General features: G+C 41.1%; 2 protein-coding genes across 11 annotated transcripts in view; both read right to left on the reverse strand.

Moving 5' to 3' along the window:
* Positions 1-26: 26 nt before the first annotated feature.
* man1b1b (mannosidase, alpha, class 1B, member 1b) lies at positions 27-14898 on the reverse strand. Of its 3 annotated transcripts, none has more exons than XM_034595758.1 (15): positions 14691-14898; positions 14398-14552; positions 13701-13820; positions 12277-12385; positions 10468-10586; positions 10031-10164; positions 9841-9947; positions 9449-9628; positions 8986-9134; positions 8111-8299; positions 6850-7040; positions 5803-5923; positions 5375-5569; positions 5076-5207; positions 27-4026 (listed from the first exon to the last, which is right to left on the reverse strand). In XM_034595758.1, the coding sequence occupies exons 3-15, from the start codon at positions 13803-13805 to the stop codon at positions 3820-3822; spliced, it is 1938 nt and encodes a 645-aa protein (XP_034451649.1). In that variant the 5' UTR covers positions 13806-13820; positions 14398-14552; positions 14691-14898; the 3' UTR covers positions 27-3819. The 3 variants fall into 3 exon arrangements, with proteins under 3 accessions (XP_034451649.1, XP_034451651.1, XP_034451650.1); XM_034595760.1 differs by having other exon boundaries at positions 2739-4026; positions 9841-9956; positions 10043-10164; positions 14691-14882; XM_034595759.1 differs by lacking the exon at positions 14398-14552 and having other exon boundaries at positions 2739-4026; positions 14691-14882.
* A 523-nt stretch (positions 14899-15421) lies between these two features.
* Positions 15422-27885, reverse strand: part of si:dkey-61l1.4 (collagen alpha-1(I) chain) — a 46552-nt gene continuing 34088 nt past the window's right edge. For 7 of the 8 annotated variants that reach the window (XM_034595715.1, XM_034595717.1, XM_034595714.1 and 4 more), the window contains 18 exons: positions 27802-27855; positions 26654-26707; positions 26492-26545; positions 26115-26168; positions 25979-26032; positions 25777-25830; positions 25567-25620; positions 24596-24649; positions 24425-24478; positions 23830-23883; positions 23704-23721; positions 22968-23021; positions 22767-22829; positions 21266-21431; positions 20947-21053; positions 19839-19919; positions 19544-19729; positions 15422-18027 (listed from right to left, as the gene is read on the reverse strand). In XM_034595715.1, the coding sequence (XP_034451606.1) occupies positions 17872-18027; positions 19544-19729; positions 19839-19919; positions 20947-21053; positions 21266-21431; positions 22767-22829; positions 22968-23021; positions 23704-23721; positions 23830-23883; positions 24425-24478; positions 24596-24649; positions 25567-25620; positions 25777-25830; positions 25979-26032; positions 26115-26168; positions 26492-26545; positions 26654-26707; positions 27802-27855 (1371 nt within the window). In that variant the 3' untranslated portion in view covers positions 15422-17871. Of the gene's footprint in view, positions 18028-19543; positions 19730-19838; positions 19920-20946; positions 21054-21265; positions 21432-22445; positions 22489-22766; positions 22830-22967; positions 23022-23703; positions 23722-23829; positions 23884-24424; positions 24479-24595; positions 24650-25566; positions 25621-25776; positions 25831-25978; positions 26033-26114; positions 26169-26491; positions 26546-26653; positions 26708-27801; positions 27856-27885 lie in introns of those variants that run through there. The other variant, XR_004614944.1, reaches the window with a different exon arrangement.

The following is a 27885-nucleotide window of genomic DNA, read 5'->3' on the forward strand; positions in this document are numbered from 1 at the left end:
TCTCTCAAAGCCGTTTATCCAGCATGCTCTTTGTGGATGTGTTCAGTTTATCTCAGTGAAATGACAGGGAGCTGCTCTCGCTGTGTTTCTAATGTTTAAAATTAAAAAACTACATGTTGAAGCACATGTAGCAGCAATCACTGCAGACCTGCTTTGTTTCACCAGTCAATGATCAACACAAATGTTTCTGTTCAATAAAATCGTTTTCATTTTCATTTTTTTGCACAGAATTAATGCAGATCCAGCTTTTATTTTACACCAAGTGACATCAACAATACATTGTGTAAGGTTGAAATGGAAGAAAAACAACCAATACCGCCGCCCCTCCGTCAGAACAAAGCTCTTCCACGTTTTCCACATTTCTATGTAGATCCCATCTCACAGCATTGGCAGAGGTCACACTTCAGACAGACAGAGGACACACAACACTCAGGGGACAGTGACCGTGAGGAGGTCTTGGAATAAATGGATTCCATTGCTACTTTTCAAACAATGAAAACGGGTGTAGTCAGCGTGGAGCATCTTCGAACCTCTGCCAGCAGATATGTATTTAGTCATGTTTTGGCTATTTTGGATAAACTCATAGACTGTATAATAAAAAAGACAAACTAGAACCTCTGTTGTGAAAATGAATAAAAGTAGCAGTCGCTCTGTGATGACCGAACCTACAACGTGTAGTCATCTTCAAGCCTGCAGGTAAACTGGGGCAGAAAGTGTCTGTGACGAATACAGTTAGGTCCACGGCTTCTATTTACAGTAAGTCTGACATAATGTGAACATGTGGGTCTGCAACATGTGTAACTCAGACAATTTCTGCAATTACACATTCATCGTGTTTGTCTATGAGAGTATTTACCAATCATATCGACCTCACTCTATAACCAGAGATTGTTTATACATATGACAAAACATTGAGTGGTATGTGCACACAGTGAGTATTGGGCCTCTAACTCCAACTGTACCAACAACTCTTGTAAAAACCTGCCTCAGAGCTGCCCTGTTCTTGTACTTTATATGATGCTTTAATTAGCTTTAATCTTCCCACTCTGGTAAAATACACTTTAATGTGCTTTGTGGTGATACCACTGTAAATGAATCTAATAATGAGAAACTGATGAATACTTGACAAGTCTAACAACTGTACAGCTGTGGCGTGTGTAGCCTGCTGTTAAAAGCAGTCTGTTTGGTGGCCGCAACTAATATAGAAATCCATCAGTCGTCAGTGACTTTAGTCTAAAAATAGTGGCATCAGTCTTCAAAAGCCACACCAGTGACACTGTTATCAAAAGCACTGAAAATATCTCCTTTGTTAGTTTTTCCTGAAAGATGTGGCTTTGGAGAAAATGGCTTTTCATCGATAAGAACAAAACCAAACGCCGGGGGTGACGATATCTCCAGCATGTCTTTGGCTCAGGTTTTATGCTGAAACACATCCAGGGAGGGATCACGCAGAGCCCTCGTCAATAGGGTTTAAATACACACTGGGAGAGATCAGCATCATGTAAACCTAATGATTGATTTCAGGGAAAAATATCAATCCTCAATCCTACTGTAAAAATGATCCCCAATCGCAATTACCACACACTGTTGTAAGTCAGCAACAAGTAAAAAAATAGCTGGGATGAATAGAAATGCACGTTCACAGACAGCTAACAGTTGGTCTTTTGAATGTTGTCTGAAGCAACATTAAAGGCACACGTGAGGAAAAATAACAGAATAAACAAAATGAGTTTGGTCTCAATTCAAAGTTTTTAAAAGTAACAACTACAAGTGGAGCTATGATGTAAACTAGTGGAATGGGTAGGAAGGACTGCAAACTGCTGTGGCCACTACAACAAAAACTGAACAAAACACTCACAATCCAGCTCACTGTATTTAGATAGCTGCAATTACAACTTTAAATATACACTAGAAATCAATATATTATGCTAAATTTATATTTAAAATCTAACGGTCAGAAACACAAATACTAAAGCCTTACAGAGGAAAATGACAAAAGAATGAAATGGAACATTCAGCGAGAAGAGCACTGCTCGAGACACATTAAAAAACCCACAAAGAAATAAACAAATGAATGCTCAGAACCCACGACTACGCTCATAAAACAAAAGCTTCACAGTTCAGAAGTAGATCTGCTGCCTGGCAACAGCTGGAATACGTTGTCTGTGTCCCATGCAGAGAAGAATGCTGCATTCATGTCATGTGGGAGGAAAAGCTGCTACATGGTTGTTGGTATAGGTCATGAAGACACATTTTGGGTGGCCGGGGGGATAAAACTCATTTTGGTTTGTATATCTACTTTTGAACAGAGTCATGAATACTTTGAACGTTTCATACATGCTGTTTCCAAATGACAAACGGATATTTTACTAAATCACATGCCCATAACCCTACAGTAAACGTTTGTAGCTGCCCATGACTGGTCTGAGTAATCATTAATCATTAGCACTTTCCAAGCAACGTCTTCTTGACCTGAGGTTAGTGAGTGGGATTTTTGTGCTGTAAAATCCCACCATATCCTGTATGACATGAATGCAGCACGGAACAGCAGACACACAGACTCCTTTTACACCTGGCATTAAAATGTGTCTTGTATCCAGATTATATGTAGGTATGATTTTAACCTGATTTTCAGCTTGTATTGATGGGTGTCTGATCGCTCTGTTCAGCTCACCATCCTCTTGTATGAACAGATCCATGAAAAAACCAGAAAGAGGAGAAGAAGAAGAAGAAGATGGCAGCCATCAGTGAAGCCGTAATTGTGTTGTCTTGCTTTTCGATCTCGTCTTCTCTCCATCCACAGGTGCCTTGAGTAATGTGAGGACTGCTTCCTGTGTTTACTGGCTAATGGCTGCTAGCTGTGTAGCTGCTACTTCACTGGTTTGATTATACTTGTGTTCAATGTTCAACCCCAATACGTCCTTGACCTCTGGAGGTGATTTGGACAATCTGATGATAATCACATTTTAATGCAGGTATAAATGTGTTAACAGCCTGTTGGCACGCTCTGCCCTGTTCAGGAAGAATAGTTCTAGCCAGAGCACTTGAAGACTATATACAGTGTGATGAGGAATTAGCTTGTTCCTCAGATCCCTGCAAGGCTGGCACCCATGTGCAAACATGTGGGCAGAGCAGTCAGGTTCTCGGTGCAGCAGGCAGCGGTTGGTTTCAGTTCCCACAGCTGGCGGCTGCTGTCAGGGAACCTTTTAGCTGCTTTCACACCTCGCACTGAGGTAAGACCACCAGACACTGGCTTTGTGTCACAATGGATTACATTCTGTTTCAGAAACATCTCCATTGTAATAATACAATGCAGGGCTACAAATTAAGACATGAACGTGTTGGAGGATTTTCTCTGGAATAAAAATGGTGATTTTTGTTAGAAATTGAACATTGTTGACAATCGGAAAATATCAATTCAAACATCTGTATCAGTCCAACCTGACACTCCACCTTCCCCCATAACAAGAAGGCTTCAGTTCAAGTCACACTCAGGACCAGTGCTGACGTTATCTGAGAGAGAGAGAACAGAAACCTTCCTCCTCTCCTACAGAAAACACTCTAACAGAAATCCTAAAGATTTTTTTTTATAAATAAGCTACACACTGGACCAGGCTCCTGTTATTTCACCAAGACTGTTAGCACATAGCAAACAATAGATCCAATTAGAAAAGAGGCTTTTTCCATCTGTGTTCAGGGTGGTTTTGGCAGAGGTCACTCACTGAGACAGAAGGGATGTAGCTATCATCTTGGTGTTTGACCAACCCTGAGATAATTTGTTGTGTTTATACCAGTCATTTGAGTTCTTCTCTGTGTGGGTCACGCAGTGGAAGGCCAAATAGGCAGAGGATGAGCTTCAGTGTTGAAGACATACTGGTCTAAGCTGATGAGGTCGGGGTCATCTGAGAAGAGCAGGTACAGATATTTCAGGGTCTCTCCGAGGAAGAAGCTCTCCATCTTGTCTTGAGGACTCGGGTAGTCTGGGTCGCGCACATTATTGATGGAGGTATAGCCACCAGAGGAAACCTGGAACACACACATTCACAACTCATTCTTTAAGATATATAGGTCAAAAAATGTAGTATTTACCAACCAGTAAGATACACAAGCATATAGTCACAGTTCTCTTCAAGAAAGGAGAAGACATTTGTGTTGTTCAAGTTTACACATTACACCTTTTGTAAGAAGGCTTATAACTAGCTGCTTAAATAATGTAACACAGGACCAGGACTGTTGTGAGCAGTTAAGCAGGATAAATAAACATAGAAGTGTAAGATACTGATAGCAGGGGTGGCATGTTGATGCAGTGATTAGATCTGTGTTGGTACAGTGTCTCCGATAGACGTGACGGGGTGAAAACTAGCAAAGTCCACACGAGTGTAATGTTTATCAACATCACTGATCAGAGCTTGAATCATCTCACTTCGTAAATGAGTGGAGACCAGGAAGAAGACCACAACACACACACAGAGGGAGTGTGACTTCATTCTCTGCTCAGGACGCCATCTCTTCTATATCTTTTAGAGATGCACGATATATAAAAAAAGTTATCATCGTCGCAATATCAACGTGCGCGATACATATACGTATCACAAAGGAAGGCTTAAACTGCCTATAAATTGTGTTCCATGCGCCATTGTGTGTGTGTGTCTCTCCACCTTTCTCTCTCAGCTGACGTCTCTGACTCGCTACAGTTTAAAAGTTGATTTGTTTGTCGCCACAATATCAACACCGATCATCTAATAACGGCCGATACAATTTCGGGGCGCTCAGTTTGGTTTGACGCGGTTCACGTAGCGCAGAGTGCGAATGATAAGGACAAAGAGAGGAGCAGTAAATTACTGACAGAGTTGTCAAAAACGGTCAAAAAAAGAACCTTTCACGATCCAAACATGTATGAAAAGACCCCAAATTAGTGCACTATAGGTGGACTTAGTGGAGCTGTGCATGGCTCCCTAGTGTCTGCCCTGACTTGGAAATGAGTTAATAATCTCACATAACTGTGCACTGAACAACAGACCTGCATATAAACGCCCACCTCACACACTGACTCCAAATCCAGACATTTTACCTACCTTAGTGTACTTGTTAAAGTTTTTAAGAATCTCCCAGCCCCACTGCTGGTACTTGAGGTCCTTGGTAAACCTGTAAAGGTAGAAGAGACTCTCCACGGTCTCTGGTCGCAGGAGGTTGTGTCTATCAGCAAGCTAGAACAGACAATACAAAAGAGACACAAACAATAAATTGTGAGTCACATCTGAGACTTTAGTCCCATTTTTGCTTATTTCTTGTATTTCATCTGCCCAGTGTTTTCTGTTACACTCTCAGACAAACACGTCTGTGCCACCAGGCATTTAAAAATATCTCGACCTACTTTCACATCAATGTCTCGGATGCTGCCCTGATGCATATTGAAGTGGACAATCTCTGGACTGAGGCCTGTCTCCATCTGCGCGTACATCTGGTAGCAGGTCTCCATCAGCTCTTTAGCCAGATCCATATGATCAGCAGGCAGGCCGTTGTGAGCACCAAGGGCCAGAGTGCCTGGCAGGAAACACACTAGATGGTCCTGAATTAACAGACAAATACAGTTGAGTCCTCCATACTGATATGAATGATCAGTTAATACATTCATTATCTGATTAGTGATATCTGATTATAATACAAAGTCTACAGCTTACTGGTTGATTTTTTATATTCTGATATTAGTGGTGATTTCACTGAAATCCAATTACAAACACTGTACTTTGCTAAGTTCAACAGAATTGAGAGCAACAGGAGATGGTTATGAATATTACTGACCATTTTAGTGCTGAACTGTCCGTGTGAGACCTCTCCTACAAAAGTAAGGCCATTAGGAGAAGACTTCTGCAACATGTTCTTCTTAATACCTTCGATAGCTTGCATATAGTCCTCCAAGAGCCTACACACACACACACACACACACACACACACACACACACACACACACACACACACACACACACACACACACACACACACACACACACACACACACACACACACACACACACACACACACACACCAAACAGGGTGAAAAGCTGGTAGAGTGAAGACATTTGACACTTGGAGATTTACATGCTAACATTGGGGATGGAAATGTCATAAATAAGAATAAAACTTAATTCACCACAAGAGTGAAGCTTCCCACAGTGAAATTTATCATGAAAGATCAAAGGAAGCACTCTGTTGATACTGAGCTGACACGTAACTTTTCTAGTAAAGTTTCTGCTGTATCACTAACTGTGTGTCAGTATGCCAAGATGAGCTGTCTGGCCTCACTGTTGGGCTACATCCATACTACTACATGTTCTTTTGAAAACTGTGTTTTGGTGTGTATCTGTAGGAGAGTTGATGCAATTTCAAACGAAAATGTAGCAATGCAAATGTAGCCTTAAGCATCATGTTTGGAGGAAACCCGGTAAAATCTTTTAGTGAACTATCCCTTTAAGTTCAGAGCTATGTTTCATGAAATCCTGGTTCAGATTGCTGAGGTTCACCTTCCAACAGGAGAATGATCCTAAGCTCGCACGGCCAAGACAAGACAAGACAGGAGTGGCATGAGCACAGCTCTGGGAATCTTGTCTCGTGTCTCTGCGAGTTGTTGGATTTTTCTGACGCATGAGTCCTCAGTAGTCATTACAGAGTAAGACTCACTAAATATTTATCCAAAGACAGGACAGATACCTAGTTTCTAGCAGTTTCTTGCACAGTATTTACAGAGCTGACTTTGCAAAAGAACCAGTATGATCCTTTAGTTTCTGAGTGTTTCCTAGTATCAGGTCTGGTCATGTGAGTAAACAGTAGGTTCTTGGGGCTCAACTCACTGGTTGTCCTTCTTGCCTCCCTGGATCCACTGCTTCAGGAGGTATTCATAGTAGCTGTCTGCTCTGGCTCCAAGTGTGTAGATGCCTTGATGGGTGAACTGTCCATTGTTTGTGTTGATGAACATGGGAACGAGACCGTCCAGCTTGCCGTCCAGCTTGTGGACCTGATTCATAACCTCGGCCACCGCAGCCTGGAAAATCAAAGTCAGAGGTCAAACAAGGAGAGCTGTGGGTATTTTTGTAATATTCATTCAATGACTCAAAGTAAATTGACAGTTAAAAAAATTGTAAATTGCAGAGAAGAAATTCGGGATGTTGAACCCACAGTAGCCTGCTGATATGTTTAACAAACTATCTAATGTGAAAAGATAATAATTCATCACACCTTCATCTTCATGCTGCACTGCTGTATTAAATATTGTCTACACTCAACACTACCAAGTAGGTTTGATACATCCTTGATAACCAGTGCAGTTTACAAATTAGTGTTAAATCGTACAGACAAGAATCAATAATTCCATAATTTACATCAGCTTGCAAACATTGTCCAATCCTTACGATATTTCTGGAAAGGGTTCCAGCTAAGTTAAGAATGGCTGACAACAGAAAAAGATTATTACTGGCAGTGGGTTGTAAAAACAATTGTTTTGGGATGAGAAGCCAGTTGCATGAATTACTACATGGTCTTGTGTCCATTTCCTCTCTCACTTATCAGTGGGTTTGTTTGGATGGGTGTGTGATCTGGGGGGTTGAGTCCAACCCTGTGGATACTAAGCTCTAGAATTTGTAATGAAGCAACTAAGGAATTGTTTTCCCCTCAATGACAATTTTTAACATGGTAAAATCTAAAACTGGGCCACAGGTTTTTATGTATATAGGAATAAACATGACTGAGCTATAAATGTCGTTGCCGCCAGGTTAAATCTGGAAAGTCAGTGGGTTTGACTGTTCCTGTGGCCAAAATTATAGATGACAGGCAACTAGCATTTGAAATCCACTGCTATCTGTCCATTTCTGCCCAACTTAAACTCTTAGCCAGACTTAGTTCGTTGTGATTTTACCTCTAGCTGTAAATGATCATTCTCAGTTTTGTGTTCACCTTAATTCAGGGCTGAAAAAAAGACTTGAGTTCATACTGCATAAGAGTTACAAAACAACACCTGCAGATTGGGAGTACTTTTCTGTCACTGTTATTTATAAAATGCCACAATGTTAGGGCAAAAAAAAGAACTGAGCCAAAGTGACAATCGAAAAACGTCACCTCGTACTGGGGATCCTGGGTGAGGCGGCTGAGCTCTCTGAACTCCAGCTGGATGCTTGTAACCTCAGCCACTGTGCTGTCTGAGGTCCAGCGAGGGGGGTGGGCTGTACCTTTCCCGATGTTCACATCAGAGTAGGGGATCTTGGACGGGGTGTTGAAGGCAGGCATCAGCCTGGAGCCGATGTCTTTCTGTAGAGGAAGAACAGAGGGTTGTAAAAACAATTGTTTTGGAGTGAGAAGCCAGTTGCATGAATTACTAAATGGTCTTGTTTCCATTTCCACTCTCAGTTATCAGTGTGTTTGTTTGGATGGGTGTGTGATCTGGGGGGTTGAGTCCAACCCTGTGGATACTAAGCTCTAGAATTTGTAATGAAACAACCAAGTAATTGTTGTGTATATCAAACACTAAAAGGAACCAGACAAAACAGCAGATTTTCCCCTCACTGCCAATTTTTAACATGGTAAAATCCAAAACTGGGCCACAGGTTTTTATGTATATAGGAATAAACATGACCGAGCTATAAATGTCGCTGCCGCCAGGTTAAATCTGGAAGGTGAGTGGGTTTGACTGTTCCTGTGGCCCAAAAATGTATGTTTGTAAATGTTGGCAATTCTGTTAGCTCTCCACAAATCCTCAGGTTTTAGGCTGTTGTTTTTAAACAACTTTTAGGTTTTAGAGTGTGTTTTTAATTCTGCACCTTAGGTCTCAATTAGGTAAAGAGGGAAAGCTCTGTCTGCAAACTTATTGGCAGATTAAATGCAATGGAGAAGGTGATGCTTTCTGTCTTCTTCAATGTGTTTAATACCTGCTTACGTCCTTTCTTCTTCATGTGGCTATAAATGTTGTTAAATGAGAGCATGTGTGTTGTACTCACAGCTTTGTCTAAGAACAGGGTGTCTCCAGTTAGATGGTAGGTGCTCAGCAGACCTCCCAAGATGCGAATGGTGCTCTCAAACAGGTTGACATCCACATTCTTGTTGAAGGTCAGCTCTGTGGCCACCCACGTCCTTGCTTCTTCAAATTCTGTAACAAAACATTCGTGCCAAGAATAATAATAACTGAAGATTTACCAACACATGCAAATGCAACTGGTTTAAGATTGCAATAAAGCTAATGCCATTATGAAAAAATGTTGTGTCTTTTTCTTCTCATTCTCGTCACAGTCCTCACTAAATTACTAAATGTGCTCCAGTGGTTGTTCTACAGACGATTTGATATATTTTGACAACAAGCTTTGCGACCATCCTCTGTGAGCTTTCCCCTCTTTAGATCAACCTTTCAAGCATTCAGGAGGCAAGTATTTGATTCTATGTTTAGTGTTTGAAGATATGGCCTACCTTCTTTAAGCCCCAGGATCCACATGGTATCCAGGGCATCAATAAGCGTCAAACCAAGGCCAAACCACTCGCCGTAGGACTTGGAGATGGGCCTAAGCTCATCATGGCCCCAGGCAAAATCTTTATAGCCCTTCCATGCATGTCTGAAAGATTCCCGCACCGTCTCCAGCCGGCTAGTTTCTAGAAAACACAAAACACACAGGATGCCAGTTTATGATCCCATCTCAGTCTAAAGACCAACAAGGAAACAAATGACTGGTAAATGCTGAAGTGGATGTTAGAAGTATATGGTCAGACTCAAAGCCTCTAAGAAACTGTGATACATCGGCTTTTATTTAAATAATTATACATGTGAATTCATGAATAATTGAGGTATATAAAACAACAGATACCTGACTCTTTGGATATTATGGCTTCTTGGTTGGTCGGTGAATCCTCCTTTTCCCCATCCTTGGTGCCCTCTGTGACCTGTTCAGTGTCGATCACTGCTCCACGCCAGCTGAAAGTCACCGGTGGAGTGAGAAATTAGCCACATAAACTACATGCAGAGAACTTTGGTTGTGATCACATTGCCAGTGTCACCTGATAATTGGCTCCTCCTCCCCTTCTTTCTTGCTGTCAGCCGCCTTGTCCACCACCACTGTATCTGAAGTGTTTCCTTTCCTCTGAAGGCGATTCTGGAGGACGGGTGGTCCTCTCTTATTGGATAATTTCCTCTGCAGCAAATAATGACATGATTAAAAAAAAGTGTTTAACCATTTAAAATGTCACTTCATGTGATATAATGATTTTCCAGTCTTATTGACAACTCAAAGCATTTCACACCATCAGTTACATTCACCCTTTTACACACATTCATACAGCACTTCTATACAAAGTGATTTTTCTATCAAACATCATTCACAAACTGACGGAGCAGCCATCAAGGAGTCACAGATCAGACCAAAATCTTTCACGCTTCTAAAATTTGAAGTAACCTCGTGACAGCCTTCAGAGAACAGAAGCAGAGCATTACAAACCTGGGAAGGTTGTTCTGGCAGTGGTGGGCGGCCCTGTTTGACAGGCTCAGGCAGCACATGAGGGATGGCAGGCCTCAGGACGCTGTTACTGTCAATGTCGTGCTCCGCATCTGGAAGGCCTCAACACACATACAAAAAGGTTTTATTACTCAATAGGTAAATACAACGTCTGCTGCAGAGACGTTAAAAAACAACCCTCCAATAATATTGCACTGTTACTTATTTCATCATCGAACTATAAATGGAGGAATCTCTGTCCCTTGACAGAGATTCCTCCATTTATTTTACACAGTGAGTGAACTGCCCTTCCTGTTAGCATGTTTAAAGTTGTTTTCAGACATGACCTGTGGGTAAAGTCCATCGAATTGGGTCAGCACTTTATCTGCTGTTTGCTTTTCACACATGCACAACACAGTGGGAGGTTCTGCACAAACACTTTCACAACAGCAACAAATCTTCTATTCAGGCGAGTTGTGGAGCAGCCGGGTGGAGCAGGCGGAGGAAGGAAGTAACATGTTCATTCTGCTGCATCATCATCAAAGGTCACACTCCAGCTTCACACTGACTGCTCTAAAACTAGTCGACACAATAGAAAAATAACTGTAAATGTGGCATGTGCATGAGTTTGGCCATAGTACTTAGCCAGCGAAACCTCTCTGCAGCTACTTTGCAGTCTCATGGAGGTTGAGCTTCGACTTTCAACACAGTAGACATGCAACTTTATCCGAAGGTTTTCTTAGTTTTCCAGATCTTGTCTTGACTTCCAAGACGAGAAAATGTGGAAGCTCTTTGATTGCTGTTTATTGCATGCTCCTGATTCATGGGGGTAAGTTGGCTTTCTCACCCTCAGACAGTCTCTGAGAGGAGCCTTTTGATTTTTGAGTATTAAGGTTTGAAGACTCAAAGACCCCATTCAGACCTGGTACTAACATCCGCCCTGAGTGATCTGATCACAAGAGGTCAGTGCCAGGTTTATTGGGACATGCATAAATGGCCCTGGGTCGGAATTGAACCTGGGCCTCTGTGGGTTGGGGCAGCAGCTCTACCAGGTGAGTTATACCCTGCCCCAGTTTAAACATATTTTAAGCCTCTCGTGCCCATACATGTATTTGTCTGTAGCTACAGCCACAATATCAACACTGATCACCAAATAATGACTGATAGTTTTCGTAGATTGGTCAAATCTTTCTTTATAGCTGCACACATTCATTCATTCAGCGCCTCCTGACTCTGCTTGCTCCCTTTCTCTCTAGCTCGTGCCGACACACAGACACACACACACACACAAACATTGTCATCCGACACATCTGTAAAATCAAACTAGGTACAAATGACATCATTTGGTTTCCATCAACACACGATGGTTGTGATTATTTGTATAGAGAGCAGGGACCTGAGATCCGGTCACATGGTCACAGGAGACACATTCAGGACGCATATTAATGCCATGTGTAAACACACGTACTTAACACTGTCCACTTGTGATCAGGTCTCTTAGGACAGATTTTAATAACAGATCTGAAGAGGGCCAAAGACTTTATCCAGTCCAGAGCTGTCATCAGCACAATTTCTGAATACAATTCTTCACCTACCAATTCCTAGTGAGTCCATTAACATCTACTGAGTTAATCAAGTTCTACTTCTTCTCACTTCAAGCGTGAAGAAAATATTGCCCGGTTGTACGCACAGTTGTGTAAACGTATGCATTCTTGTCAGCATTAAACACATTATTCTGTTGGCATTGATAGCATGCCAGTAGCTCAGACATAACTATACCATGGGAAATGTTTAATGTATGAAGAGCCTTACCTCTGAGGTGTTCAGTGACGGTAGGATAGGTGGCCATCCCACAGATAAACATAAGGACAAGGATGAAGAGGATGAGGCTCCGCTGCAGCCTGGACAGCTGCTTCCATTTCTGCAGGCACACAGAAAGAGGAAGATGGAGAATAACGTCAGTTTCAACCCAGCGCCTGCAGAATATACTTCTTGACCAAACAAGCAACATTTAGCAACATGACTGACAGGTCTCATCCCTCAAACTCAATTCATGTTGTGGTCTTGTGCTGCTAAAATGTTTTTGAACAGAACAGCAAATGTAGAGCGGTTGTGCTGTGGTGATTGATTTGTTACCATCAATCAAATGATATAATTTCCTGTCTGTGTAAAGCAGTGGGGTTAGGGTTGTGGTCTATAAATAAACTGACTTGACTTAAATCTTCTTATTTCATAACACTGCCTGCACATTGATTCACTCAGCCCCTCCCGTCTCCGCTCTCTCCCTCTCCTCATCTCTCCTCATCTCTCCTCCTCACACTGACACACACACACAGTCGACAATGGTCACCTGTAAACTCAGACTGGCTAAAAACAACATCTGGTTTTGTGAAAAGCAATGATGCCTGTGTGTATTTGCATTTGAAAGGAAGTGAGACCTGAGGGGTAACATGAGACACATTTTAATGGCAGGTGTGAAGAGCTGTCGACTTGTGATCAGTTCTCTCAAGATGAATGTTAAAACAGGTCTGAAAAGGGATAATCTGCACTGGGACTGGTTTATTATATAACATACCGACCATGTAAATTATACTATGCAATCTTTTGGTTGAGCTCCAGTAAAATGTCTACTCTAAAGAGTCAAATATCTGTGCTGCCATTGTAGTTTGGACTTCACTATTGACGTCCTGGGGCTTTCCTTACTCTGTTACAGCACAATCATCCCACCTCTTTACTTTGTTATTAAATTACTACATATTTGTGCACAACAAGCTCAGAATCATACAGTGCAATGCCAAATGCACTATCTGGAAATGGTACTGCATTAAGACTTTTTCCAAACATGCTACATTTATAATTAGAAAAAGTCATAAAATACAACAAGCCCAACTTTGGAATTATGACGTGAGGACACAACGTAGCACCTGCTGGACAATTAAAGTTCACCACCAGATGTTTGGTTATCTACAGCTTAACGTTACCCCTCACTTCACTAAGGATCTCAGAGAAGATACACAATTTAAGTCAGAGTATTTCATCCTAGACATTCAACCACAGTAGCTTTTCCACACATATACTGGGGAGCATCAGCAGCCTAAACCAGCTGCGGGGGAAGTGGGACACAGCGGTGGTGTCCTGTTTAGAGCAGGGTGGAGGACACCAGAGCCCTGTGAACACGAGAGGAGAGAGACGGACATTCCTGCCTGATGAGTAGCCGCTTGGTGCGACCCACTTACCCTCCAGCAGGACTGTCTCCTCCACTGCTTACTGTTGTTGTAACCTCCACCTCCTTGTCCAGCAAGGCTCAGGGATACATAGTCCTGTCGAGGTGGTGGGTGCATTTCTGTAGAGGAGCCCTGGAGGAGGACACACACACACACACACACACACACACACACACACACACACACACACACACACACACAGAGGGCAGTGGGTGAGAGGAGAGCTGGGTGGGAGGTGTGGTGCTGTTAACCCAACAAGACATAAGCCAGAGGAGGAAGCATGTGAGCATGTATGGCTGGGTGTTATTACATTATTATTATTAGAAGCACAATGTGTAACATACTCAGAGCAGAGTTCCACCCCCTCTACACTTCACACAGAGTACAAAGCTAACTCAGGGTGCTAGAAGCCGGTTCCACAGCAAGACACCGCCCTCGAGTCACACACAGTTCATTCAGGATCTTATTGTTCATCACAGGGGGGACGTCAGCTAGCTAGCGACCCACGGAGCTGGACTCACACCTGCACGCGCCACCATACAATGAGAACTTTATTCATCAACAGGCTAACTTTATAACCTACCTACATGGAAACTGAGTGTAGACTGGTAGTAAATGCACACCACTTTACAGTAGATATATATCATGTATCACAGGAGACACTGCACACGGAGGAAGCAGCTTTACCTGCAGGATAAGGCGGTTTTACCTTTCACACAGGAGGGGAACCTCTGCGCTCTCTCTCTCTCTCTCTCTCTCTCTCTCCGTAGCTCCGCTGCGGCTCCCTCGGCGACGCGCCGCCGGGTGGAGGTAATGTTTTGGCGGGTTCACAGCTCAACTGTGGACCGAGGCATCGCTTGAGGCCTAAAACAAGCGATACCGCAGGTGGACACTGTGACACCTTTAAAGTCCAGCGGAGACACCATTTAAAACATCCCGGCGACAGGGTGGGCACACCTCATCCAAGATGGAAACAAATACATACAAATAAACTGGCCTTACCTTGAAAAGTATCCAGCGTTACGGAGGCGACAGGTTTAATCCACCGGGGGGACGTTGGAGCTGGCGTCGGTTACAGGAGCAGCCTCGGCGGCCTGTTCATGTTTCAGAGAGCCGTACTGAGGTCGCAGCGCCGGGCGGTTCAGGAGGTCCACTTGTGGCTGAGATGCTGAGCTGCTGCTTCTCTGACAACACACGGTCAGATGGCTGCGTGCTGCCTCCACGCTCTGCTCCAAACATCGGAAAACACAGACGCGTCCATGTGCGAATGAGACTGTTTCAAAGGAATTAAACACCACGATACAAAACACCTCTTCTGTTTCAGTCGATCCCAAACGGGTGGTGTTTTTCATCCATAGTTTAAATTTTGTATCATTCTTTAAAAATCATATTCATTTATTACGTTGTGTGAAATTATTACTTGAAACCAGGTCTCTGCCAGATCAGAGAACTCAATGGAAATACACTGACAGCTAATTCTGATGTCGCTGTTATTATTTGTGACAGTTTTCATAGATATTTACTTAAATTTGATATCAAGACTGTCATGAGTTCAATGTAATACTGCATTCCCTGCCCATAGAGGGCGCATGGTTGGATTGGTGGTTCTTCGACATGTATACAACACTAGGTATAGATGTCTGTGGTCATACTGTCTGCTGTTCTCGCATCGAGTTAAACACAAGTATTTCATTGTCAGGTAAATGGTGGGGCACAAAATGTCACAATATTTGTGATTTTTTTTCAGGCCGGTTTATTGGAATACACAACGTAGTGCAGGGTTTCAGACCGTTAGACAAATTCTTTATCATGCATACAGATACTATCGACATTTGTAACGACATGACAAAGTCATAAATATCTGTATGATATATTATCTGATGGATTCCATGCAAAACAGGCGCACAGTTGGCCCACATGACACCCGATGCAAATCTGCTAATTCACCATAAAAATAACCTAATAAATAGGTAGGCATCAATGTTAAGTATATTTTCATGCCACCGATCACAGATACAGTTACTAAAGCTCAATTTGCATGATGAAGGAGGCTCTCAGGCAGAGTAGGAAACAACCACCAATTGTCCAGCATGGCAGAGACAGTGGTTTTCCACCCAGTGTCAGTGGTTGGAAAACCATTAGAGAATTTGTTGCAGTTATCTAGGAGGTGTAAAAGAAATCAATTATATCTGCTTTCAGCTCCCATACAGCAGTGATATTAGCTCCACTGGGAACTCACTTAGACAAACTATGTCTTTTTCAGCATGTTTGATATGATATCTGGTTTTACCAGCGTAATGGTATTTGAAGTGTGTCACCAAATTTGCACGGGATGAGAATAAGAGCAGGACAGAGCACAGGTTATTCTAGCTCATGGGGGTAAGCTCACTTCCCTGAGTGAAACAATACACAGCAACATTTATTTAAATACATCAATTCATGATCAAGCAACATGCAATATGAAATAAACTTAGCATGTTCTAATATTTAGCATAGTTAGCTCGGGGTGGGAAGGATATCTGAAGGAGGCTAATGAGCCATCCAGGACTATATACGACCATAATAGCAAAATACCTTCATTTAATGGTTAAAGCTGCACTAATAGATACTTTTATGAGAACTATTGATCAAGTGACTACATGTAAAAAGAGGAGACACTCATACTGTCAGACTCACAGAGAATTATCCCTGGACTGCAGTTCCACTCAGCTGTACAGGTTTCAGGCTCTTTTAGCACACTGGTTTGGTTTCCAGCCTTTAACTCCACTCCCCTGAATGTCTCTTTTCAGGCAGATGTTTTCAACATCAATCTCTGATAAGCACCCTGTCAGTCTGTTTGGAACCAAACACCAGAGGGACAACGTTCAACACAAGCTGCTGGACATAGTGCAGCATTTAGAAACCAGCCAAATGTCTTTCTCTGGAGTTGGTGTGGACTAAACTAAAATACAAGTCAACTTTGAAAGACATTCCTAAGGTTAACACAAACACCAATCCAAATAAATGCAAATTCTGCAAAAGGAAACGGTGAACATCCCCATAACAACTTGTTAGGGTGATAATGTTGCTGTCGTGTTTTCACCTTTTCTTGTAGTCTCCAAATGGCCAGGAAATACATTTTAATGCAGCTTTAATTTTTGTACAGCATCAGAAACAGGACAATCTGAAATCAACACAATATAAATAAGGAACCATACAACCAAATAGAAAATCAACAGACAAAAACGCATGACAAAAGATGGAGAAACACAGAAATGACTGACGTACTATAAATGTAGACTACATGTAAATGTCAAAGAGGTTTAAAAAATATCTACAACAGCCACATTATGTATTTACAGTACTTACATTAAACATGGGACAATTTGGACAAAGTTGGTACACACAATTAATTCTTGTTTGAGTTTAAAGGATCAAAATCCCATGGGGGAAAAAAAAGTTGACAATGTCATCTGAATGGTAACTCTTCTATGATTAGACTTATATAAATAAGAACAGTAAAAACAGTGCAAGGGAGAAAGGTTATGCATTTTATAAAATAAAATTTCAGATCAAAGTAGATTATTTTCAATGCAAAGTCCAAAATCAGTGGACTTGCTAGTTGGCTTGGTGCTTGTGCATGTACTTGAACACTGGCAAACTTCAATATGAGAGACAAGACCAGAATAGAGAAAGCAAACACATTATCTGTGATGAGTTATCATCAAAATGAAAGTGACTTAATGAAAGTCAAACATTTACATAAATAAGCAAGTTTCACAAACACACACAAAACAAAACGTAAAAAATGAAGTTAATATCAGGATATTCAGCTTCAAAATGTCCCGGGTGCAAGCCAACAGTCACTGTGCAGAGGACACCTTCAGAAAGGGAGAGAAGCTCTGTCTCCTGGAGGATCTACAGCTCACTGTGTGTGTCTCTTGTCCTCAGTGTTTAAGTCAAAGAGGTTGTCCCCTATACTGAATTTACACTACGGACAATGAGACAGCTCAAGACATCCCAAGTTAACTGGCTGGTTAACATACTTACATACTAACAAAGTTGGACAACTTTCAAACAAAGCGATGCCAACTCCAAACTGATGTCAAGCTATAAAGGACATCAGAAAAGTGTCCGAGATACACGGTGCCTGTTCAGATCTTTGGGGCTGCAGCCATCGCACAGATCCAATCGTGCCGGGAGATCAGCTGAAGCAAGCTGGTCCAATAGTGAAGCCAAACTCCCAGGTTACTTCTTCGTTTCCAAACACTGCCAGGTCCCTGAGAGGCAGCAGCTGGAGATCTTCACTTTCAAACTGAAAAATGGATTCCCGACCTACTGACTCCAACGTCTCTGACATCTGTGGGAGAGGAAGGAAATTCTCAGTGAAATTCAAGTCAAATTCATTTCTATTTCTTTATCTGTTTGTGTTTTGGGATTGTCATTCTAATGAATTGATTATGAAATGATTTTAAATGAATCAATCAAATTTCATTTGCATAGCCATATTTACAAATCACAATTTGTCTCATAAATGGCGTTCCTGGTCCCCAGGGGAAGAGTCCCTGGTCATCCCGTGTGTTAGAGAGACTTTGCTGTAACTATTTACAACATGACTTACTGTGGGCCGGTTATGTGTTCAAGTATGTCATTGATGAAATGTCTTTGTGTCATGCAAGATGATGCAAAGTGTGTAGAAGTCCAGGTCACAATTTCATGCCTCCTTGGTGATGGATGTCCGAACAAACCATTTAAACCTCAAATGTAACAAGTTATATTTGTGCTGCATCCATGGTATGAACTAATTTGTCACGTTTTCCACTGTGACCTCAGTTTTTCCATGTTTTTCTGTGTTCTCCCTGCTTCCCCATCTCCCGTGTGTTCTTTGTGTGTGTGTGTGTGTGTGTGTGTGTGTGTGTGTGTGTGTGCAATACAAATACCCTGGTCTCCTGCCATTCCTCACCGGATTGTTCTACCAGCTCAGTTGGTATTAGTGCTCTCGGCTGCTTTGTACAAACTACTAGTTACTCTACAGATTATTCTTGGATGCAAACATCTAGTGTTCATAATTCTCTTTCGTGTGCCCAGGACTTTGTTGCCAGTGCCTCCTACCACTGCCTGCCGTGCCTGCTTCCCCCCTGACCACAATTGGCTTCAAGGACTCTCCAATACTCCCTCTACTCGTCTGCCTGCCTGCCCCCCTGCCTCAACCATCACCTGCAAGAATCCTTAAAGAGCCATTACCTGTTCTGTGTCTGCAAATTCAATTCAATTCAATCAGGTCGACATTTATATTTGACACTTATTTTTTAAATATCTGCAGAAATTCCCATCAGCCTCACCTGCAACTAGTGTTTTGTGAGCAAAGTTTAGTAATCTAACATGCTACATCAGAAAGTTAACATTGCCATTATGAGTATGTTGACGAAGGCATCAATACAAAATCTAAGCACATCAGTAGAAAACAGAATAAATAGTAGAAAATATCAAATACTAAAAGCAAACGGCGATAGTTTAAATATAAGTTATGTATTCTAGGTTAGTAAAATTGCTTATCTTCAGAAGAAAAATAATAAATAATGTTAATACTTACATTTTCTATAAAACTGTTTCAAAGTCAGAACGAACCAATATAGGTTGATCCTTATTGGTACATTGAGTATAACATTCCACAGCACTATTGTTCTTTTAGGACTGCACCAGATTCATGTGATATTCAACACACAGACTTTTACCTGGAGCGGGTGTGTACATTAGATTTTGAGTTGCTAGGAGGATTCAACTTTGATACATCTGTGCAGGGAGCATCAGTTCCATTGATGGTAGCTTGTCAGTGATCCGTACACAGTGACTGAATAAGCAACAGTGTCAATTACCACACAGTCTGCCATTGGCCCCAGGTAACTCTGCCTCCGAGTGTCAGCCAGGAACTTGGCTTCCCTCTCTCTGTGGCTCTGTCTACTTCCTGGCTGACAGGAGTAGGTGATGGTCTGAGTGGAGACTCTGCTGTTCAGTCGCAGAAACCTCATCTGCACCACATCTGCTGCTCCTTGATACTCAAACTGTCGGGAAAGGGTTTGCATATCAGACGTGATCAAGTGAAAGGGAGAAAGAAATCAGTCAAATCCATCTCAGACAAACAAAAAAAGGCAAAATGTGTGAGACGCTCACCTGGAAGCCATCTTCAACTGTGCTCAACCAGTGAAATGACATGTTGGTGCCAGAATCCTTCAGCCAAGCCTTGATTGGAACCTGTGGTTAGTCATCGATGTTAATGCAGTACTTTGATGTGTTTTACCATGAACTATAAATCAACACTAAACATGACCTCAGTTTTCAGCATAAACAATGAAAATAATACTGCAATAAAGACTACACACAACCCTACATACAAATCTACATGCAATACCAGTCAAACTTTTTCTAGTTTTTACTGAAGTCAGTGTAGTTGTATGTTTATAAGGGGTGGCTTGGGCTCAGGAGGTAAAGCGAGTTGTCCACTAATCAGCGGGTCCATGGTTTGATCCCCTCCAAGTGTCCTTGGGCAAGATACTGAGCTCCAAACTGCCACTGAGAGCTCTGCCAGCCCTGTGTGAATAGTGTGTGATAGACAAAGCCCACTATATAGAAGTGCTGTATGAATATTTGTGAATGGGTAAATGTGGCGAGTAATTAAGCGCTTTGACAAGTCGATAAGTCTAGAAAAGCAGAAAAAACGTACTCAAATTAAAAACAGCATAAATAAAAAAAAATAACCTTAAATGCTTTATGAAAGCTGTAAGATCTAAACTCATTAGTTGTGCTCTGAAAATGTTATAACTCTGACATTTAAATTATTATTCAGTGTTTGTCGTTTACTGCTGACCTCTGCACCAATTACAGCTATTCACTAGACAATAAAAACTGGAGAATGGTGGTGTTCTGAATCTTTTGACCAGTGTGTATGCACAATCAAATATTACATACTTAAGCCCACTATTTTGAAAAAAAACACTAAACAAAACTGTTTACCCTGACAAAAGTTGCTAGAGACAGACAGATGGGTAGGGGCTTGTTTTTGTCTATTCTTTGTCTATTTGATAACCTATATTTTCTCTCTTATGACAGAGCAAAGCTGAGAACATCTGGAAGAAATTAATATCAATCTTCCTATCCAACAGGAAGGTAGGATGAAGGCATTCTTTAAAGGAAACTATTATTAGACGGATGATTCATGAGGATATTCAGATGACCCCAGCCTCTTTTTGATGTGTTGTGTATTCTTCAGTGTTGTTGATACCTGAGTCTGCTGTGGAGACAGGCAGGTCTTTGGTTCTGCTGTGAAGTCACAATACGCTTGAAACGCATCAGCTGGGCTGCCCTGGTTAGGATCAATGTAATACACCCCTGAAAGAAAGATGTGCTTTAGTGCAAATAATAACATCTTAACATACATCTCTGACTATTTATGTTGCATTTAGTTGACTTGCTGACAAACATGGAGGCCACTCTGACCCACAGATACGTCTAGTCCAGTGATAAAACACATTGGGTCCTCTATTAGGCCACATCCTGGTAATTGTTCAGAGCATCAGTGAATGATCCTGAGTCAGTCTCACCATTAGTGGAGTCTGGGTGAGCCAGCCGCAGCTCCAGACATGTAGTAGCTGGGTGAAGTTTGCTGCCATCTGGTGGGTTTATGAACCAGCGGAGCTCCCCCTGCAGGGAGACCAGCAGAGCCTGCACCAGGACCGGGTTGGGCTTGTCCGACACGTACATGAGCTCCTAAGACATTCATTGCAAAGTAAGTAGGGTTTTACAATGTGCATGGATAAAATGATGAAATATGTGATGAAGAAAAAAAGTGGCATTTCATAAGGGACGTTTTTCGATTTACAGATCAAGATTTGTTTACTTGTTATTTGTGACACTACTCAGAGTTTTACCTAACAAAGCAGTTAAATGATGTCTCAGATTGGAGAAATAATAATTTGAGAAAGATGACATCAGCATTATGCATAAAAGCTCAGCACCATACAAAAAGAAAACAACAAGCACTGCAACATTTCACTTGTTGAGCTTTTTTACATCCCTTGAATGATAATGATTTTACGAGTTGAATCCTCTGCTTTGTAGTAATAGGTGATTGTTTGAGAAACATGTTACATCAGCCTCAGAGAAAAACACAATAGAGATTGAAATCATTAAAAATCCATTTAAATTACAATATTATAGACAGTAGAAGTAAACTGTGCAAATGCTGCGATGCTGTATGACAGAAATAAATATTTATTTCAACTTCAAGCCATACTGATGGAGAATACATACACTATATATTATATACATTTTTATTTGTTTCAAGTCCAGTGAATTATAAAATGTAAAAGTGGTGAAAGCAAAGCAAAGTAGTGCAACAAATGATTATGAACTTCTACAACAGTACTGGGATCAACTTTGTGAACAATGTTTGATTTCTATTGTATCGTGCTCAGCTGCTCGATGAGTTAAAGATTTGCACCAAAGTTAGAATTTAAGATTCCGTTATTAATTTTTTTCTTTAATGTTTATTATTTATTTGTTCTACACCTGATTTCCGAAACACTGAGATACTGAACTACCAAAATTTGATCTAAAAAAATGTAGGTGTTCTCAAACGTTTTTAGTGTCTTATACCATTTATATCATGAATTTAATCCCTGCAATATATTGCAGTTATTCTGCCTGTGTACTATGTGTGTACTGAGTATTCATGAACAAATCTACTGAGGGGCCGCATCTGTGGCAAACACTATACTATACGTGATGGCTGGAGTTTTGACCTCTTCTCCGCTGGAAGAACATACAATAAATACTCTGCAAACAACATTAACCTTGGACAACATATACACAGCGACAAATGGAGACGCTTATGGAGACATGATGAACAACATTGTGTGGTATTGTTGTGGTTATTTTCATCCCCCATCCCAACATCCTCTCAACACACTTTTAATGGACTTAATCACATCTTGTGGAAGGGTAGTGCTATTTTCTGTAGGCATGTACAATATTCAAAAGAAAACCAGGACAATGACGCAATAATGTGATCATGGACACACAACGGCTCTCAGTACTGTTTACCTTCAGCTGAGTCACGGTGAGGTTGAGTGTGGCCCCTGGGGGCCCAGGTGGGCCGGGCAGACCCTAATAATAAGAATGAGACTGGTGAATACAGGGGCTCATATATGTGTGATATACTCTGATCAAACTTCTTCATTATGTCACACAACTTATTTGCATTAATCCATTGCAATGTACAGTGAACAATTCATGTATACTCACAGGTAATCCTTTCTCCCCAGTCAGGCCTGGTGGTCCAGAAAATCCTTTCAGGCCCTGTTGATCAGATTTGGCATTGTAATGGAAAATCTTACCATTATACCACACTATATATTATCTCTGCTTATGCATACTATTTCTCCTTGTGAAACTGTTAAGATGACATTAGAGCCACAAATCTGACTAGGTTCGTCTCCCCCCCCCCCCCACCAAGACTTGGGAGAGGCCTTCAACCTGTGTCCAGGAGGCCTTCAGCATGTGTCTGTGTCTTATCTCCTGGGATTTTAATATTCACTCAGTTCACATACGTAGTTCTCACAACACATAGTTGACACACACACACAAACACACACACACACACAAACACACACACACACACACAGTTCAACTCTTCACACACACACATCTCTGCATAAAAAGCAGACGCCTGCAACTGTTTCTTTGTCATTCCCTCTGCAGAATGCTCTTCGCATGCTGTATGATTGTCTGACCTTCCTTGCAAGGAATAAAGTCTACTTAAAAGACTATGATTCTCTAGCGTCTTTATTTCAGAAGTCTCACCAGGTCAAATTTCCATCACAGCATCAATTAGAAATACAATCAGGACCAATCAGTAAACCAGTTGCCTGTTTCTATATTGTAGCATGTGATATATGCAGTATATATAATAAAGAAAAATTGATTTTAATCTGAGTTCTCAGGAAACAACCTCATCCAGTCTAGTTTTGGTTTTACCCACCTTGTGTCCAAACAAACCCTGAAAACAAAGAAGCAGATGAGCACATGTTCAGAGTGGTGACAGATTTCTTTCAAACATTAGATCAGTTATTATTGATGAAAATATCAGTTAGTGGAGACGACTTACAGACAGCCCAGGCAGGCCTGCAGATCCCTGTGTACCTGGAAGGCCGATGTTGCCCTAGGGCACATGTCAACACCAATGTGAGATTACAGAACAGAAAGGAATGACACAGAACTCACAGTTCATTGAAAGCTCTTATGATGAATTCCAGCAGGAAATGGAGAAATGAAAAACAACTTTGACTTTGTGTTGAAAGTCATAGTAGTTTTTTTACAACATTGACACAATTCCTTCGTAACAAAGACATATCCTGTTAATAGCTACAATGTTTTAAATATATTAGCCACTGGTATCAAGGAATTTAGTATTAAAATTCAACATAGTCTATACATGTACATTTTAAATAATAAATAACCACCTACATAATAACTACCTGAATAATAAATAACTACCTATACCTACAACATGTCATCACTGTGGAGTTAAACTGACTGTGGCTGTGATCAAAATGGCATAGGTGCAGAAAACAAGTCTTTTTGTTTGAATTATGTTCAACATTATTATAATAACAACTTCTCATGTGGATTGTGTATTATCTTGAATGTTTTTGTGAATTATGATCGTATGTTTCATATGATGTATTTGAATATTATTTTACCTGCTCTCCCTTTTCACCATCTCTTCCTGGCTCTCCAGTGGAGCCTTGTATTCCCTGAAAAAGCAATATTGTCCATAACAAAATATAAAAAATACATAATAGGAAGATTTAGTTGGTATGTCATTTGTTAAAGAAGCTTCCATGGAATACTGCATTGAAACATAAACTCACCTTTAACCCCTCTCGACCAGAAGGGCCATCTGCTCCTATATCCCCAGATTCTCCCTGCATAGAGGAAGTACACAGGAAATTCTCTTAAAAAACAAATACAACAAAGACTAAGAGTAATAAGAAGAGATGGACTCAGGGATTTTCACATTTGTCTACACGTCTACATTTAAAAACATGCAATCTGGATCAGGATAAAGGAAAACATGTGGATACAGGTGTAAATGCATGCAGCATGTATTGCGTTCAGGTCACTATCAGACTGTTCCCACCATCTGGAGGTGGTCTGGCTCGCAGTGTGATCAGATCTGAAATATTAATTCATTCACCAATTCTTACGCCTCTTTTGCTGCCTACAGCAAGTAGTACAGGGGCTAGCAAAATGTCCCCTCATCAAAAACTATTTAAAAGTGAATGACCTTCATCCATTGTATTGCTAGTGTATCAGTTCAAAACCTGCCAGCTCCACTGTGCGTTGATATCTGATCACAATGCAGGCACAATGGAGATAATGATAAAACAAATAAATACTGGGTGCACACAAAAAAAGTATTATTATCTATATAGATGCTTTCTTTTAATTAATACAACTAGTGCAGTCTCTGTTCTAAACCTGTCTGTTTGTGATGGGCTGTTCTCCTGACCTGTGTTAATGCTCAGAAGTTACTTCAGAATGATTCCTTGTCATTAGTGAGTCCTCCTCAAACAGTTCTACAATATGCTGTCACTTTTTATTGTTTGTGTGCTGAACTGCAGAGTAAATTTTCGTTTATTGTACCTGATTCATCTGCAGTCAGTCAGTCTGTGTCTTCTTTAATTACATACTTTACTTATTTTATGATATATGTTGTATGCTATCACCATTGAAGTACTTTTTCTATTAAATTACCACTAACCTTGACAAATAAATTATTAATAAAGTAGCAAAATGTAAATAAGTAAGTAAAACAAAAACAAACATGTCCAAAACCTACCTTTAAGGCGGGTCGACCCATTTCACCTTTTTCTCCACGAGGCCCAGCTTTGCCCTTTAAGGAAATATTGCAAAAGACAAGATCCATTTTTATTTATTTTAGTTTTCATCAAAATGAAGTCAAGGTATGACAAACACAAAGACACAGCACAACATTTATACTGATGATATAAAGATAAAAGGACTGATTGGGGTTATAAAGACAACTTACATATGTTCCGTGTCTTCCTGGAGGACCAGATGGACCCAGATCTCCCATCTTCCCCTGCCGGGCAAGAGAAAGACTTGATTCAATACAATACACTGATTGACCTGAAATCATTTTAGTTGAAAGCAGAAGCATCAAAGTCAAAGTTCAGATGTATACAGGTAACAGCTCATACAGATTGTCAGGATCAAAAGTCTCAACTGACCTTTTCTCCTCGTCTTCCTCTCAAACCACTACTACCAGCTTTCCCTCTTTTCCCCTTTAAAAGAAAGAGGAAACATTTGAGTTTAGGATGTGGATCAATGTCACGTTCATGTTAGATGTCAAGTGTATCATCCTACCCTCCTCCCAGTGCGTCCGTCCTTCCCTGGACGTCCACTTCTGCCATCATCCCCCTGAAATAAATCCATTGATTTTTTAGACTAAATGGTCATAATAGCATCACAGTGTATTCAGTACTTTCTGACTTCCCTACCCTGTCTGCATCACTCAAATCCACTGGTTCACAAACAGATCAACTTATAGTTTCAGGTTGTAAAGGGTTCAGTAATTTCCTGACACGGTGGGACACTATTTTTTTGCAAACGTTAAGCCAATAGGGGAAATAGTGCAATTACTGAAATGGAATTGGTTTATGTGAGAAAAATAGTATATAAAAGTGTATAACATCAACAAAGTGCTTCAGTGTGGTGGACACAGACACAGGGTTTGAGCTGACCTTTTGACCTTTTGGTCCTTTCCTTCCCACCAGTCCAGGAACACCTTTTGGTCCCTGAAGGCGATACAGATGAAGGTGGTCAGTCCCACTATAAGAGTAGTTCACAATACGGTCCATGCTCGTGTACTGTGATATCTGTAAATGTGTGGAGGCAGCACTAACCTGAGGCCCTTGAAGGCCAATAGGGCCCTGAAGCCCCACGTCACCGTCTCTACCCTGGAAAAGGCAAACACAACAGGCTGTTTGTTATATCAGGCTTTAAAACACTAATGAAGGGGTCATCTGGTCACGTTAGTGTGTTGGTGAAATGACCACAGAAGTCCCCTCTCTTCTTTTTTGGCATCAAGAATGAGCTGAAAGCTAAAGGCTTTACTAGGGATCGTTCAATATGAAGAAAGAACATTAAAAGATTTTCTCTGAACAAAGTTGATCTGTGAAGGTGGTGGACTCCATTAAGCAATAAAGCTTCTAAATAACTTTTATTTTTTCCTGCAGCCTTTTCCCTTTAATTTCCCTTATGTCTACAAGACCTGTGATGCTGAGACTCAGGTTTGAGTTTGGACTGTGTGACACAGGGAGCCCTGGACACCAGAAGTCGTACCTGTAGAGTAACATGTTTATAGTTCATGAATGAAATCAAACAGCAGCTTGATTATAAATAGCCTTATTATTAATAAATTCTTCAATGCATCTTTTTAAAACAAAGGGAGGCCATGACAGTGGAGATGTTCAGGTAAGATGTGTTTCAGGGCGTTATCAGTCTGTCTGCTGGTTGAAATATCTGATTGGAGGGATTACCATGAAGTTCTGTACAGAAAGCAGAGTGTCCAGACTTTGGTGATGTCATGATTCGTCCCTGTTACTTTGTGAAACCTTGTGTTTGGACATGTTTTGTATATAAAGACTTTGACCTTAGTATTTCCCTGTGTTTGCATTTATGCAGCACCAATAAAGTATAGTAAAACACCCTGTGATCAAAATGACCGTATTTAATACATTTTTGCATACTCCTGCTGACTAAAACAGATAAACACAGATGAAAGCATAACCTCCTTGGCTGATGTAGTAATATCGCTGTTGGAAAGTACTGTCAAGATGAATAAATCCAAATATGCTCTGGTAGGTTCACTGTTCAACATCAAAAGGCCTTTCTCCAACCCGCTGACATTGTGCAACCTATATTGTTTCCATTATCGATGTAACTCTTACAAATCACCATCTTAATGCCTAAATGCTGTTGTGCAGTGTAGGATTTTCTGGAAACCCCTAATCTGTTATGATGCCCCTCCAGCTGTGGGTCTTGGCTTTACCTCTGGTCCTGGTAATCCTGGAGGACCCGTATTTCCTGGCAGGCCATCAGGACTCTGCAAACAGTAAAGTGACCCATCACCATC

The sequence above is a fragment of the Hippoglossus hippoglossus genome, chromosome 9 (assembly GCF_009819705.1).
Source record: "Hippoglossus hippoglossus isolate fHipHip1 chromosome 9, fHipHip1.pri, whole genome shotgun sequence".
Classification (NCBI taxonomy): Eukaryota; Metazoa; Chordata; class Actinopteri; order Pleuronectiformes; family Pleuronectidae; genus Hippoglossus; species Hippoglossus hippoglossus.